This window comes from Bolinopsis microptera, chromosome 10 (assembly GCF_026151205.1).
Source record: "Bolinopsis microptera isolate Bmic1 chromosome 10, MBARI_Bmic_1.0, whole genome shotgun sequence".
In the NCBI taxonomy this organism is placed as follows: Eukaryota; Metazoa; Ctenophora; class Tentaculata; order Lobata; family Bolinopsidae; genus Bolinopsis; species Bolinopsis microptera.
Window position 1 is genome coordinate 13,216,495 of NC_087081.1, and position 16,439 is coordinate 13,232,933.

Sequence of the window (16,439 nt, forward strand, 5' to 3'; positions counted from 1 at the left end):
GAAATTTTCTGGTATTCTTTAGGAGAGAAGGTTCATATAAATAAGAAAGTAAGAAGAATCAGTATTACCATAGTTACGGTGGTTACAGGTGAGTTCAGTTAGCTTTAAAGTATCATCACGTGTTTGTTAGTTGTAATCACGTGTTTAGTATTATTATTTATTAAATCGTTAAATAATACTGCTGGAAGTGGCGAATTTTGCTTCTTCAATTTGTTCACCATTTATATTATGTAATGCACTTACAGTAAGGGTAATTGTTTGTTGACTTTGTTCGTCATTTATGTTAAATAATGTACAGTGAGATAAATTGCTTGTTCAGTTTGTTCACCACTGATTTGTATTGTATAATGTATTTTAAAAGTAAGTTACTTTGCTGGGTGTAGAACAGTACCTCAACTGGGGTAGCTAAATGGAAGCCAACATTTATTTTCTATTGTTCAATAAACACAATATCACGCTTAATAACCATTGTTTCATTGATTACTGCAGTTATTGCATTATAAAACTATATAAAACTATCAAGAAGCTGGTAAAATACTGTCCAGAGCCCAGAAAATGTAAATAATATGTGTCACTTGACATCTGCTATAATATAATAACTTTATGTTATTTGCTTAAACTGTTTAGGATGCAACCTAATGTCATGATCTTTTTGAACTTATTAGCAATTAGACTGTTAGCTCGCTTCACAAGCATGTCATCTTCGTTCCAAAACTTTTTATGTCCTATGCATACACTCCTTGATAGTTATCTTGATCTAGTATCTTTGTTTCACACAATAGAGCATAAGTTTTGTGGTTTATCCACTGGGCTTAGAGTTTGTGTTTAAGCTACCAAATTTTATTATTATTATAAAGGGTCTCAATAAGAGGTCTCGACTGCCTAGGCGTCAGACCTTGGCAGTCGGTAGTTTTCCTCTGGCCCGGGATCAGCTGACCCTAGGGACCAGAGGATAAAGGTGTAGAAACTATATGTATCTACAAAACTTTCAAGGTTGTTTTTACAAGAGACAGGGCTTGCTGCGCAAGGGAAGAAAAGCGGGAGAAACACTCACAAATTATACAAATAAATATTATAAAACATAGCAAAAAGAAATTCAAACAATCCTACACTACTACAAATGTTTATTACATACTACAATGTGATACATGATAATTATATGCTGTATAGACTATAGAATATTATTATTATTATAAAGTGTCACACTGAATACACACTGTCATACACTATGAATTAATATACATATAATTTAATATTGGGATCTGCTGAGGCCAAGGCTGCGGTTGCAGGAAATCAGATCATGGCACTTCTAGTTAGTAAGTAGCACAAAAAGGTGGCCTCTAAATAATAAATATCTGCTTCTTAGTATCATATTTCTGTTTCCAGCTTTACCAGCTTTTATTAGCTTTTCGTGGCTAGGGTGTATTATATCGTGTATTTCGCTCAGTATCTATTGTGTGAACAGTGTATATATGTAGTGAGTTGTTTAGCTTCTGCTTTGTTTGATTTACCATCATCCTCCACAGTCCACATGTTATATTTATTATTTAGTAAAATGATAGTACAGCAAGGCCACTACCACTAAGGGTAGTAGATTAACCTGTAAAGTGTAGTGTTATCATGTAGTGTAATACACGCAGTAGTGTACTCAGTGTCCAGTTTGTGACTTACGTACACCTAGTACATCATGTACTGTACTTTGCAGTGTACTTTATAGTGTTCATGACGGTGTACTTGTATTGATATATATTACTCGAATGATGATGATAGCAAGTGATAGTGGAAAGAATTATCTCAATGGGGCACTAACTCAGTGGCTGAGAAAAAAAGCCCAAACGTTTTCACAGTGACTGATAATAGTACATAACTTAGAATTGTACTGTGGAAAAGTACTTACTGTATTTCATTATGACGTAGTGTACAATTTACACAACTAGCCTGCTGGGTAGAATGTACACTGTACATTCTACCCAGCAGGCTGTTGTGTGAAGTGTGTAACTGTAACACAGGACTTAATCGGTCATGGTAAGTAGTACTACAGAATACAGAGACAATAATCTTGAGTACATCTCTACATTTAACTTAATAGTTATAAAGTTATAAAGTGTACCAAAACTGAAAGCTCCCAACATACGGGTATTTGCCTCACAGAATGGCCAAAAAAAAGGAAGGTCTCTCAAAGTCACAAAACACACTTTATTCCAGTTTTTATCTCATAAGAAGCTAAGTTGACACTCATATTTTTCTTCCCGGGGGTTCATTTAATCTCATAACCATTTTTTCTTTGAGAAAAATTGGCCGGAAAATCTTCCTCCAAAAAAACATGCCTCACAGAATGGCCAAATCTAAATTTCTATAATTTTGTTGATGGAGATACTTTTTCAATTTCTATCACCACACGTTCTTAGGAAACCTATTAAGGAATGGGGTAATAACCTAAAACTCACGAAAAAACTGAGCTGTGAAAAATTATTTCACAAAAAAGAAAAAATGCCTGACAAAATGGCAAAAAAAAAGAAAACGAGAAAATTTTATTTTTCTAAAACCTTTGGCTCTTGTTTCAGGCATGCTGCTGGTATTAATATGCCTTGTTAACACCCCCATATAGGTGAAATTTCTTAGAACTGAATAAAAAGGGCATAATTTCCTACACCAGAAATGGCCATTTTGTGTGGCGTTGTTCATATTCCCTGATTTCATGATTTATAACCTTCATTCGGCTGTAAAAACACTCCATCTGGGGTGTTATTGTATGATAAATAGCTTGTGAATACTTTAGACTTATGGTTTCATTGAATAAAAGGAGTTTTAAATTTTGGCCATTTTGTGAGGCATATTTTGGCCATTTTGTGAGGCGTTTAGCCATTTTAACATTTTGTTTCTTCCTAAATTGAACAATGTTCGTTTTGTTTGATGAATACTATTCTTTAAACATCTTCTGTCATACTGGTGCCAGAAGTTCTCACCAAAATTCAAACTTAGTTCAAAAATTTGAAAACAAATTTTGTGAGGCATATTTTGGCCATTTTGTGAGGCGTGTAGCCATTTTAGCATTTTTTTCTTCCTATATTGAACAATGTTCGTTTTGTTTGATGAATACTATTCTTTGAACATCTTCTGTCATACTGGTGCCAGAAGTTCTCACCAAAATGTAAACTTAGTTCAAAAATTTGAAAACAAATTTTTCAGTGCTCAAAATTTCTACATAAACAGTCATATTTATGCCAGAAAATGTGGTCCTAGTTAATGATTTCACCACAGGAAGTGTTGCCAGAAGACTTTTGTTTCATATGGTATCCACAAAACCTACCAGTCTTTTATAAAAAATTAGTTACAAAAACATTTACAAATTTGGCCATTCTGTGAGGCTAGCCATTCTGTGAGGCATTTACCCGTAGTTTAACATTAGGACTCACCACCCAACATAGTTTAACATTAGGACTCACCACCCAACATAGTTTAACATTAGGACTCACCACCCAACATAGTTTAACATTAGGACTCACCACCCAACATAGTTTAACATTAGGACTCACCACCCAACATAGTTTAACATTAGGACTCACCACCCAACATAGTTTAACATTAGGACTCACCACCCAACATAGTTTAACATTAGGACTCACCACCCAACATAGTTTAACATTAGGACTCACCACCCAACATAGTTTAACATTAGGACTCACCACCCAACATAGTTTAACATTAGGACTCACCACCCAACATAGTTTAACATTAGGACTCACCACCCAACATAGTTTAACATTAGGACTCACCACCCAACATAGTTTAACATTAGGACTCACCACCCAACATAGTTTAACATTAGGACTCACCACCCAACATAGTTTAACATTAGGACTCACCACCCAACATAGTTTAACATTAGGACTCACCACCCAACATCTCCTAAATGGGTATAATCACGTTTATGTGCAGTGTGCTTTGTGCACCATATTATTATCATACATCATATTTTGATTAAATACACTAAATTGGTGATCTACGTGATCTGAATCTCTGATCATGCCATTTTTGGACAATCAGTGCATTTTAATGTACTAAATCGGGTAATAATCCACGGCACTAACTTCTAAGTTTTAATAATTACAGATATTACAGTACTTTATTAAGAGATTGGAAGAGACAAGCGGATATAAACGAAACAATTACTATGACATATTGCGCACGTGCACGTGTACTATGTGCACGTGCGCTGTGTGCACCACTAGTATTGGTTATTATAATTGGCTTTTATCACCACACACGAACGGCTCTCGTCGTGTATTATAAGAGTACAATGTAACTCTCCAGTAATATTGGAGATGGAAAGTGTATGTATTAACAGTTGTTGGTGATAACTTGTTCTTTAATTACACTGTGTGTAACTATTATAATTGGATAATTGGATAATTGGATACTTTCCTCCTCTCTTCATCCACTCTCTCTTCATCTTTGTAATTCCAATACACATAAAATAAGCAAATATGATGGCAACGAGAGTCCATTTCAACTCTTTTTGCAGTCAAATTTCTAGAAAAGTAGAAACACACCGCCTGAAATGCTTGGTGCGATATTTTTGGATGGTGATAATACTGCGGTTATGGTATGTAATGTATGTATGTAATGTGGAATGTATATCATATCTGAAATAGTACCACATTTGTGTGTGTTGAAATATCTTCTGAATACATGCAATTGTGTAAAATTGACTCAGGTAAATATTCTGTTTGGATGTTCGCTTTACATAGTTTCACTGTCGTGTTAGCCTGATATGAGGGGCATTCAGAAGGCACATTATTGTAACTTTCTGAAAGCTGGTCTAAAGCCCAGACTAAAGGCATTAATGTAATGTTCAATGAGGTCTTAAACCAGGAAATCCTCGATTATAAAAAGAGTGTTCACAAAAACTAAGTTTTGGTGTGAAAATGGCGCGGGAGATGGTCACTGACTTCCTGTGAAGTCAATTGGACTGGACTACACAATCCTTATTTTAGTGTTTAAGTCTAGACATTAACATCATCGTTTTTCGTTTTAATAACCCTGTCGGTAGTCAATTACTAATGTTAAAGGGTGTGTTAACACATGATCAGGACTACACTGTACGATGTAATGATGATATCGAATCGGTAAAAATACGTGTATAAATCGGGAAATATTGAGTGAGTAATTTATCAGGAATCGAACTCTGACTGTCAGGTAAGTTGATTAGGTAATTTCGAGTGGACCTTCATAATGCATATAGTGTATGTGAAGTAAATCGCAATGTGAATGATCGATGTCAGTGTTTATGTATTCACTGCAGGGGTAATGTATGTGTACTTGTATATTGAGTGTGCATTGTATCTCAGGTACGGTGTGAATGTATGGTCTCTTGACAGATAGTGACATGAATGCATGTTACCTGCCATTGAATTTTCATCCAGATTTACTGTTATTATATTAATCATATATTTACAACATAGTAACAGATTGTTAATTTGTATACACTACTTTAAACAATATCTATATAAATACTAGTCACGCCACGCTTAAAATGTTATACATGAATCATGTGTATTGTAAACATGTGGCTGTGATTTCTGTTGATGTTTGGTGTGTTTACGGTTACTTGTATTTTTCAATACACGATATGAATATTGGAGGCTGTAATATACTGAAAAATCACAATACTTTAATCCATATTGTACAACTACAGTGTTCGTCTCGCTGAGTTTCCGTCAATTTATACTCAGTATCTTCTATATCTCCGCTCCTCGTCCTCCTCTTTATCATCACATGCTACACATTACCATACCTCAATTCCGCATTCTCTCCTAGTCCTACTCAGTACATCGTTCTCCTCTATTAACCTGCTCTGTTTATTTCTGGTATTCACTTCACCTTTCCACCTAACCCCATTTCTTAATGTAACTTACCTCATTGTTTAATCAACGTTACACCTTATCAGGGCTTGAGGCCATAGTCTTGATAACATACCTATAGATCTATCTCATCCTCCAAAGGCTCCGCCTTCACTATCCTCGTTCCAATGGTAAGTTCTGACCGTATCGCTCTCTGACATGATGTTATCCTCCAGGATCCATTACCCCTGTCATCCCCTGCCTTGGGTTTACTTCTGACAACATCCTGTCCTTATCGCTCCCCACAGTCCCCATAGAGTATACTCATAATCTTGTTTCTTTCGACTCAACTTTAGTCCCTATTACTCAGATTATCGTTCCTCAGTGACATGAAAGATAAGTTCGGTGCTCAAATCACGTCTAATTATGTAGGTGTTCGTCATATTTCTGTCCGTTAAATCATACCGTGTCGTCAGTAGTCTGTGTCATTTACATCCACTGTCTAGTTGACCATCCATCAATATTACCATCAGCTCTAAGTCTACATCTCATCAGTCTCATTCCTCAAACATCTGATCACGTCACGTGTCAAACCGTTCACCTCCCATCACTACTCAGTATCTTATTTAAGTTAAGTTTTCATTGCTCTGAACCACAGTTACAAGTTCTTACATATCTTTCGCTAGTGGCCTGTTCCCCTTCTATCAGTATCTTTCTCTATTATCGTCAGTTTACTTGCAATTAAGCCGGATCTTCCTCCCTCATGTCTACTATCTCAGTCCTTCCTCCTCGCTCATACGCTCTAATCCTCCTCATCCTCCTCAGTCCAATCTCAGTCCAATTCTCTTTCTCCATCCTCCCTCCTCTCCTCATCAAGTTCCCCAGTTCTCCTCCTACTCGTCAGTCCTTCTCCTCCTCCTCAGTCCTTCTCCTCCTCGTCAGTCCTCCTCCTCAGTCCTTCTCCTCCTCCTCAGTCCTTCTCCTCCTCCTCCTTTTCCTCCTTTTCCTCCTTCTCCTCCTACTCCTAAGTCCTCCTCCTCCTCAGTCCTCCCCCAGTCCTCCTCCTCATCAGTCCTCCCCCAGTCCTCCTTCTCCTCCTTCTCATCCTCAGTCCTCCTGATCCTCCTCATCATCCTCCTCAGTCCTACTCCAGTCCTCCTCCTCCTCAGTCCTCACCAAGTCCTCCTCTTCCTCAGTCCTTCCCAGTCCTCCTTCTCCTCCTCCTCATCCTCAGACCTCCTCCTCCTCATCCTCAGTCCTCCTCCTCCTCCTCCTCCCCAGTCCTACCCCAGTCTTCCTCCTCCTCAGTCCTTCCCAAGTCCTCCTCTTCCTCAGTCCTCCCCCAGTCCTCCTTCTCCTCATCCTCAGTCCTCCTCCTCAGTCCTCCTCCTCCTCCTTCTCCTTCTCCTTCTGATCAGTCCTCCTCCTCAGTCCTCCTCATCGTCCTCGCTCTCGTCCTCCTCCTCAGTCCTCTTCGTCCTTAGTCCTCGCGTCCTCTTAGTCCTCTTCCTCCTCCTCCTCATCAGTCCTCCTCCTCCTCTTCAGTCTTCCTCCTGAAGACTCCTCCTCGTCCTCCTCCACCTCCTGAGTCCTCCTCCTGAGTCATCCTCCTCCTCCTCCTCATCATTCTCCTCCTTATCCTCCTCCTCCTCAGTCCTCCTCCTCATCCTCCTCCTCCTTCTCCTCCTAATCAGTCCTCCTCCTCAGTCGTCCTCCTCCTCTTCATTAGTCCTTGTCCTCATCCTCCTAGTCCTCGATCTTAGTCCTCGTCCTCATCCTCCTCAGTCTTCCTCCTCAGTCCTCCTCGTCCTCATCAGTCTCCTCATCCTCCTCCCCAAGACTCCTCCTCGTCCTCCTCCACCTCCTGAGTCCTCCTCCTGAGTCATCCTCCTCCTCCTCCTCATCATTCTCCTCCTTATCCTCCTCCTCCTCAGTCCTCCTCCTCATCCTCCTCCTCCTTCTCCTCCTAATCAGTCCTCCTCCTCAGTCGTCCTCCTCCTCTTCATTAGCCCTTGTCCTCATCCTCCTAGTCCTCGATCTTAGTCCTCGTCCTCCTCTTCCTCAGTCCTCCCCCAGTCCTTCTTCTCATCCTCCTCATCCTCTTCAGTCCTCATCTTGTTCCTCCTCAGTCCTCCTCCTCCTCCTACTCGTCAGTCCTCCTCCTCCTCCGCAGTCCTTCTCCTCCTCGTCAGTCCCCCTCCTCGTCAGTCCTCCTTCTCCTTCTTCTCCTCCTACTCCTAGCCTAAGTCATCCTCCTCCTCCTCAGTCCTCCTCCTCCTTCTCATCCTTTTCCTCCTTTTCCTCCTTCTCCTCCTACTCCTAAGTCCTCCTCCTCCTCATCAGTCCTCCCCCAGTCCTCCTTCTCCTCCTCCTCATCCTCAGTCCTCCTCCTCATCATCCTCCTCAGTCCTCCTCCTCCTCAGTCCTCCCCAAGTCCTCCTCTTCCTCAGTCTTTCAATTGTGGACCAGGGTGGATGTTTCTGTCAAACAAGAGTTGATACGACAGTGTGTTGTTTTTCGGACGAAACGATTCTTGTTTGGAACAAGATACCATTTTGGGGTTCTGGGACCACCACCAATCGATTTCTTGTCATATTTAAGTACAGAAATAGCTACCTATATCGCCTAGAAACCGCAGAGGGAAGATTTAAATTTTCCCGATTTTTCCGATATGAGGGTTGATGAGGCCAAAATCGGGATCGGAATTGATCGGAAAAATCGGGTTGGACCCCCCCCCCCCCCCAAGGGTGTGTTAACACATGATCAGGACTACGTCGAGTATTGCCACTTTACGGTGTGTAATGTATTGAGTGTGCAGTGTGTATAATGTATTCAGTGTACGGTGTGTAATGTATTGAGTGTGCAGTGTGTAATGTATTGAGTGTGTAGTGTGCATTATGTATTCAGTGTACGGTGTGTAATGTATTGAGTGTGCAGTGTGTATAATGTATTTAGTGTACAGTGTGTAATGCAAATGTATACACTGCAAGTTTGTGATGTATTCAGTGCACAGAATGTACTGTATTAAATATTAATCAAATACTTTATACTTCAATCATATTAACAGTAATTGTGTAATGTGTAATGTAATACAACTACTCATAATAATATACTGAATACTATGACTGAGAAGCCTTACTAGTGCTCGCACGCAGGCACGCTGTGAGGGGAAATGTTATACATGAATCATGATCTATTGTGTAATACATGTGTACTGATATTACTGTTTGATGTATTACCGAGTGTAGTGTTACGAGTGTACTATGTGAAGAGTTATGTATAATACAATACACGATATTGTATAGTTATATATTGTGTACTGGCTGTAATATTCTGTTAACATCTCCAATATGTTAAAACATAATTGTAAAAAGTACAGTGTTCGTTACAGGCTGAGTTGTGAAGCCGTACAATTAATACACACAAGTATACATAATATTATAATATTCTCCGCTCCAATACGCTCCACTTTATAATATATACATGATATACACATAATATACACATAATATACACATAATATACACGCATTATATATTATTACCTACACAGAATACTATTACGTTACACACAATCTATTAAACCTGCTGGTGTCTTAATTATAAGCTGGGTATTACAATAGTCATTGACCGCATTAAACACACTATTTTAAATGTTAAACATTACTCATTGTGTTTAAATAAAACGTTACACATTATCAGGGTCTTGAAGGCATTGATTAAACGTTATAGATTAATATTATTAGGCCAAAGGCTCGCTAAAGCGTTATACATTACGTTCAATGGTAAAAGTTGTGGACCGTTTAACGTTTTAAGAATGATGTTATCCTTCCAAGGATCCCACTAATTAGGCCCCGTTGATAAGGTCCCACTTGCACTAATTAGGGCGATTTAAAAACAAATTCTGAAACAAACAATCTGTCCTATTGCTCCCCACAGTCAGCCCCAATAGAGTATAATACAGTATATTCTTTGTTTTTTACGGAGCTCAACGTCTTGTAGTACCTTTATTATAGCGTATAATACAGTATATTATTCAATTTATACGGAGCTCAACTTGTAGTACCCTTATTATACTCAGATTAGTCTGGTTATCCCTTATTAGGGGTGAGAATGAAAGAATAAAGTTGGTGAAAAGCTCAAATACGGTCTAAATTATTGTAGGTGGTTCTGTCAGTAAAGGTTTCTGTCCGATTACACAGGATTGTGGTGTAGAATGTAGATCTCTGGTGTTGACATGTTATACAATCAGCTGTCAGTATTGACCAATCAGCAGTCATTATTAACCAATCAGCAGTCATTATTAACCAATCAGCTGTTAGTATTGACCAATCAGCAGTCAGTATTAACCAATCAAAACACTGAATCACTGTCACGTGTCTAAACCAGTTCACCTCCCCACCACTAACCAGTATCTTATTATAATTAATGTTATAAATGGTTTTATTAGCTCTGAAGACACACAAGTTACAAGTATAATACATTATCTATACGCTTGAGGGGTGGGCTGTATCACAACAACATTATGTGACAAGTATAATACTTACTCGGGAATATTATAGCGGGTTAATTTATGACTTGGAAAATTAATGACCGGGAAAAATATGGCGGAATTTTCCAAAACCCACCAAGCATCAAAATGTATTACTATTAGTTTACCTTACTCGGGAACATTATAGCGGGTTAATTTATGACTGGGAAAATTAATGACCGGGAAAAATATGGCGGAATTTTCCAAAACCCACCACTTTATCCCAGTCATAATATTCCCGAGTAAGGTATATGATTTATACATTTGAGCGGTGTGGGCTGTATCACAACAACAAAATACGCTGTGAACTTTAGCACGTTTACGCTGTTTAGGTTACTTTTGGTTACTTTTGGTTACTTTTGGTTACTTTTGGTTACTTTTGGTTACTTTTGGTTACTTTTGGTTACTTTTGGTTACTTTTGGTTACTTAAGGTACCCCAGTATCACACTTTATCAGATTTCCGGCTAATTTTAGAGACGTGATTAAGTGTGGAATCTAATGGACGAATATTGTGGGTTGTAATAAAGTATCGTGTTACTGTATCTAATACACTTGGGAAAAGTGAGCAGCACCTGGCATGAAGGAACAATGAACATCGTACAAGATCATTACAGATTGTAGCAACGCAACCCATGGAATGTTAAAATTACGATTAATTGAGTTGATTTGGCGCCAGGATGTTGGTTGAGAATGATAAAGAACAAAGTTTTGTTATCTTTGAATATTATACATGTAATAACGTTATAATTATGTTATAATGGTGTCTCATTGAAGCTGGTATAATTTGAGATAACAACTTATTTAAATTACAGCTGTAAGTCACTCAACTAACACACACATTACCCACAAACCCATGCACCTTGGCTGATAGTCGTGTAATATGATAATAATATGTTATATTTTATTAAATACTTTTCAAATTTTACAGAGTACAGTAATAAATGAATATAAAATAGAATCGTACAAAATATTGCCCCCATCTGAATAAAAAGGTGTTTAGTTAGATGGGCAATATATACCCAGTAGGATGTAACGTGTGATTATCACAGGATGTAATGTGTGATTATCACAGGATGTAATGTGTGATTATCACAGGATGTAATGTGTGATTATCACAGGATGTAACGTGTGATTATCACAGGATGTAATGTGTGATTATCACAGGATGTAACGTGTGATTATCACAGGATGTAATGTGTGATTATCACAGGATGTAATGTGTGATTATCACAGGATGTAACGTGTGATTATCACAGGATGTAATGTGTGATTATCACAGGATGTAATGTGTGATTATCACAGGATGTAACGTGTGATTATCACAGGATGTAACGTGTGATTATCACAGGATGTAATGTGTGATTATCACAGGATGTAACGTGTGATTATCACAGGATGTAATGTGTGATTATCACAGGATGTAATGTGTGATTATCACAGGATGTAATGTGTGATTATCACAGGATGTAATGTGTGATTATCACAGGATGTAACGTGTGATTATCACAGGATGTAATGTGTGATTATCACAGGATGTAATGTGTGATTATCACAGGATGTAATGTGTGATTATCACAGGATGTAATGTGTGATTATCACAGGATGTAACGTGTGATTATCACAGGATGTAATGTGTGATTATCACAGGATGTAATGTGTGATGGAGAACTTATCCTAGAGAACTCACCGCTACACCAGTACCTTCAAGAGATAGGCTGGGATGACACCCAGACAATTACACGTACTGCTGCGCCACAGGACGACCCCACGCAAACAGCACCTACAACAAATACACTGCAGTTAATTCTGAGTAACAGTAAATCACTTGCACGGACGGTTGTGTGTAGAGTTTGCAGCTATGTGCTTCTCATGTACAGTGCACTGAGCACACAATCTGATCTCAATCTATCAGATCTACGTGAGGAAATAGAGCCACACTTACTGGCTCACCACAGAGACTCACTAGAGGATCTTACCAACTCTGGTGTTATCAGCAACATTCCCCCTCGTGATCCCCCTGGGATTCCTATCAGTTTTGTTTCTACCATCTTTTACTTGGTTGTCGTTACTTCTGTTCTCTTAGTAGGGATTGTAACCAACTTCTCAAACATGTTAGTAAACACTGTTATAGCTGCAGTGTTGTGTGGAACCATGTACTGTTATTGGAGTAACCATCAGAGAGGTAACCACAAATCACCAAACTATATCATATCTCAATATGTGGACTCCTTCAGAAAGTACAAACTGCTCAGTAAGGTGATGTTATCTTACTTGCGTGATTGCCAGATTGCGCGCACTCCCTACGCAACAGGCGTGACCTGGTCTAAGCTGGATAACATCGAGCAACAATGCAGTGAGGGACTGCAAAGTGCTACCATGCGCCGGAAACTGTTTGATTCCTTGAGATCAGTGTTCGTGGAACAGAAGAAAACAATAGAGGGGTGGTTGGAAACCTCTCCGCTTATCAGTGAGATTGACTGTGTTAACAGGTACATTTGTCTGCAGGACCATCTGGAAATATTATCAGAAAACGAGGTGATATCATCAGATATGGAGTTCTCCAGCCATACCCTGAGGTATCATCTGAAGTTGGTTGAGCACATGTCATCTGAAGTATTGTGGAGGTTTAGTGTTAGCACGTTCCCTGGTTCATGGCCGGAAGTCAGACTCAACAACAAACAAGTTAACTCAATGCTGACAGTGCTCCACAGCTTACAAGAGATGGTCTCTGCACGCTGTAGTGAGTTGAGGAGGTTTTACGAGAAGCACAATAACCCTGGTATAGAAAATGCAGTGTTAGCACCCGCTGAAGTGCTGGGAGAAACTAGCGCTTCACACCTCTCACACCAGCTCCGGCTCCTACACTCATCTCTTAACATTGCTACTATTCGCTGTCGGGATGCTCAATCACTCCTGTCACAAGAAGGCGTTACCGACCTTGTCTCAACTCTGAGCTTGATAAAACTGAACGTGGACCTTGCTGACGCCACATTACAAACCCTCTCCTCACTAACTAAAAGCAGCGCCCCCACACACGCACCACTACAGCGCGCAGAAACAGATCAGACTCTAGAGGAAGGAGAAGGGAGGGAAAGCATCCCTATCATACCATACAAACAGCTTGGCAACATGGTATTCACTGCTGTTAACGACGGTACAGATTCAGCAGGACTTGATGTTGGTGGTCTGGATTCTGATGATGAGTTGGAGCTGAACATGCACCGTCATAAGCAGGAGAGTAAACTGATGTTAGCGGAGTTGAAGCATGTTATTGATAATAACCCGACATGTCTGTATGAAGATGATTACCAGGAGTTTAAGCAGACAGGGTTGTTGAACCCTACCAAGTTGGACCTCAAGGTTGGTTTTCTATTTAATGTGTTAGCAGTTTCTATAACATATTTTACTGAATAATAGTTATTGAATTCAAATTGATTGGAATCCCTCAACCTTATAAGATAATACCCTTTTGGATTTTGACTTGTTGGTCTTGTTCAGTGTAATGAAAAATTTCTCAAAAGTCTGATCTACCCTCAAAATTTCAGGAGATGTATGAGAACAGATCAGAGGACGGATCGGACACAGAACTTCCAGAACATTCTGAACAGACCCCTCTGAGAATAGGCTTCAACCCTATGTCCTTACCCTTCCCCTCTCACCCCTTCTCTGGAGCTTCTTACCCTTTTCCTGGTGCTTCTAGCTTGTTTAGAGAGATGGAGGTTTGCGAGGCTTACGGAGATCTTTCTGAAGAGGAGGATGAAGAAGGAAATACTGAGGAAGGAGGAGATTTAGAAAGAAAAGAAGTTTTAACTGGCAAAGCAATTGCTGAAATAGATGAAGAAATTAATGAAAATGAAGTAAAAGATGCAAGGGAAGAAGAGGAGAGAGCAACGGTTGTAAATTGTAAAAGGCAAGAAAATATTTGAAGAAGAGGAGCAATCTACTCACACAATTGATGGGACTTTTAACGAAACTGAAGCCTTGGTGATATGATCTCCAATGTGGCTGCTAATATATTAACTGATTAGCTGCTGATATATCAGATGGTGTCTAATATTGCTGTTCAGGAAGGATTGTACATGAAATGGGACGTGTTTGATACGCATGTTCCGTGCATAATACCAACACAGAACATGCGTATCAAATATAGCAACGTTGGACTTACCTCAGCTTCAGATGTATTAGTTTGTACTTTGTGTAATATGGTGGGTTTCCTTTTCGGGCAGTTTTTATAGGATTTTACAGTTTTAACCTTTAAACTTATTTGCATATTTGTTCATCACTGACCTCTTTATTCTTATTTTCGCTCGCTTACAAAGAAAGAGATAAAAGCTCACCAGAAATAAGACTTTTCAGCTCTACACAGTACACACTCCAAATTGTACTCGATAATTGAACGCTCAACACTTTTAGCAGCTTCTAAAATGTATTGTACATCGCATATTTTTGTACATTGCATATTTTTGGCACACTATCGTTGTGTTTCTGGAGATAATTCGGTAAATATGATAACTTTTACAGGATTACAGGTAAATAGCTGTGTCTCGTGACGTCAATCAAGCATTATTCATAATTCATAATATTATGCATTTACAATCACGTGACATGCAGTAAATTCTTTAATGCGTATTGTAATTGCTAATCACCAAATAAGTAGTGTGCGTGTATATTAACATATTTATGAAGACGCTGGCTACTTCAGCTGCAGACCTTTATTCCTTTATTGTATTGGTTTATATTAACTTTCTATTTAAAATGGTTTGATTACAATGTTTTACATTGGTACATTAGAATGTATTTACATTGTTTTACAAAATACAGTGAAACTTCAAATCCCAGACCACAATTGTACCGGACTAATTTATTACCGGACTAAAGGAATCGTGTCAAGTGCCAGAATCCAGATATTAGTTGTAATATTGTATTTTTAATAATTATTCCGGCAATAGAAGTTTTGCTGTAGTTACATTCCTTTACTGTTAGTAAAAAAGAAGAAATCGTGACGCAATCCGCAGAAGCACTCAAAAACCACTCACAAAGCATTCTAGAAGCACTCATTAAGCACTTGAGACTTTAGTAGCACAATTGAAACACTCTAGAGTCGAGAAGCACACTAGAGTCTAGAAGCACACTAGAGTCTTGAAGCACACTAGAGTCTAGAAGTACACTAGAGTCTAGAACCACTCTAGATTCTAGAAGCACACTAGAGTCTAGAAGCACACTAGAGTCTAGAAGCACACTAGAGTCTAGAAGCACTCTAGAGTCTAGAAGCACACTAGAGTCTAGAAGCACACTAGAGTCTAGAAGCACACTAGAGTCTAGAAGTACACTAGAGTCTAGAACCACTCTAGATTCTAGAAGCACACTAGAGTCTAGAAGCACTCTAGATTCTAGAAGCACACTAGAGTCTAGAAGCACACTAGAGTCTAGAAGCACACTAGAGTCTAGAAGCACACTAGAGTCTAGAAGTACACTAGAGTCTAGAACCACTCTAGATTCTAGAAGCACACTAGAGTCTAGCAGCACACTAGAGGCTAGAAGCACACTAGAGTCTAGAAGCACACTAGACTCTAGAAGCACACTAGAGTCTAGAAGCACACTAGAGTCTAGAAGCACTCTAGAGCCTAGAAGCACACTAGAGTCTAGAAGCACACTAGAGTCTAGAAGCACTCTAGAGCCTAGAAGCACACTAGAGTCTAGAAGCACACTAGAGTCTAGAAGCACACTAGAGTCTAGAAGCACACTAGAGTCTAGAAGCACTCTAGAGTCTAGAAGCACTCTAGAGTCTAGAAGCACTCTAGAGTCTAGAAGCACACTAGAGTCTAGAAGCACACTAGAGTCTAGAAGCACTCTAGAGTCTAGAAGCACTCTAGAGTCTAGAAGCACTCTAGAGTCTAGAAGCACACTAGAGTCTAGAAGCACACTAGAGTCTAGTCTTTAGAAGCACTTGCAATGTAATTACGTAACACGATAGTACTAGATAATAATAGGAAGTAATTTAAGCCGCTGAGCCGCAACTCATTGCTACACTGCACTGTACATGTTACCTGTTGTATTCGATGTGT

General features: G+C 39.2%; 1 protein-coding gene across 2 annotated transcripts; it reads left to right on the plus strand.

Moving 5' to 3' along the window:
• Positions 1-17: 17 nt before the first annotated feature.
• LOC134821846 (vezatin-like) lies at positions 18-15,415 on the plus strand. 2 transcript variants are annotated; one of them, XM_063832660.1, is made up of 3 exons: positions 18-88; positions 12,022-13,734; positions 13,920-15,415. In XM_063832660.1, the coding sequence occupies exons 2-3, from the start codon at positions 12,028-12,030 to the stop codon at positions 14,298-14,300; spliced, it is 2,088 nt and encodes a 695-aa protein (XP_063688730.1). In that variant the 5' UTR covers positions 18-88; positions 12,022-12,027; the 3' UTR covers positions 14,301-15,415. The 2 variants fall into 2 exon arrangements, with proteins under 2 accessions (XP_063688730.1, XP_063688729.1); XM_063832659.1 differs by lacking the exon at positions 18-88 and having other exon boundaries at positions 11,928-13,734.
• Positions 15,416-16,439: the final 1,024 nt, after the last annotated feature.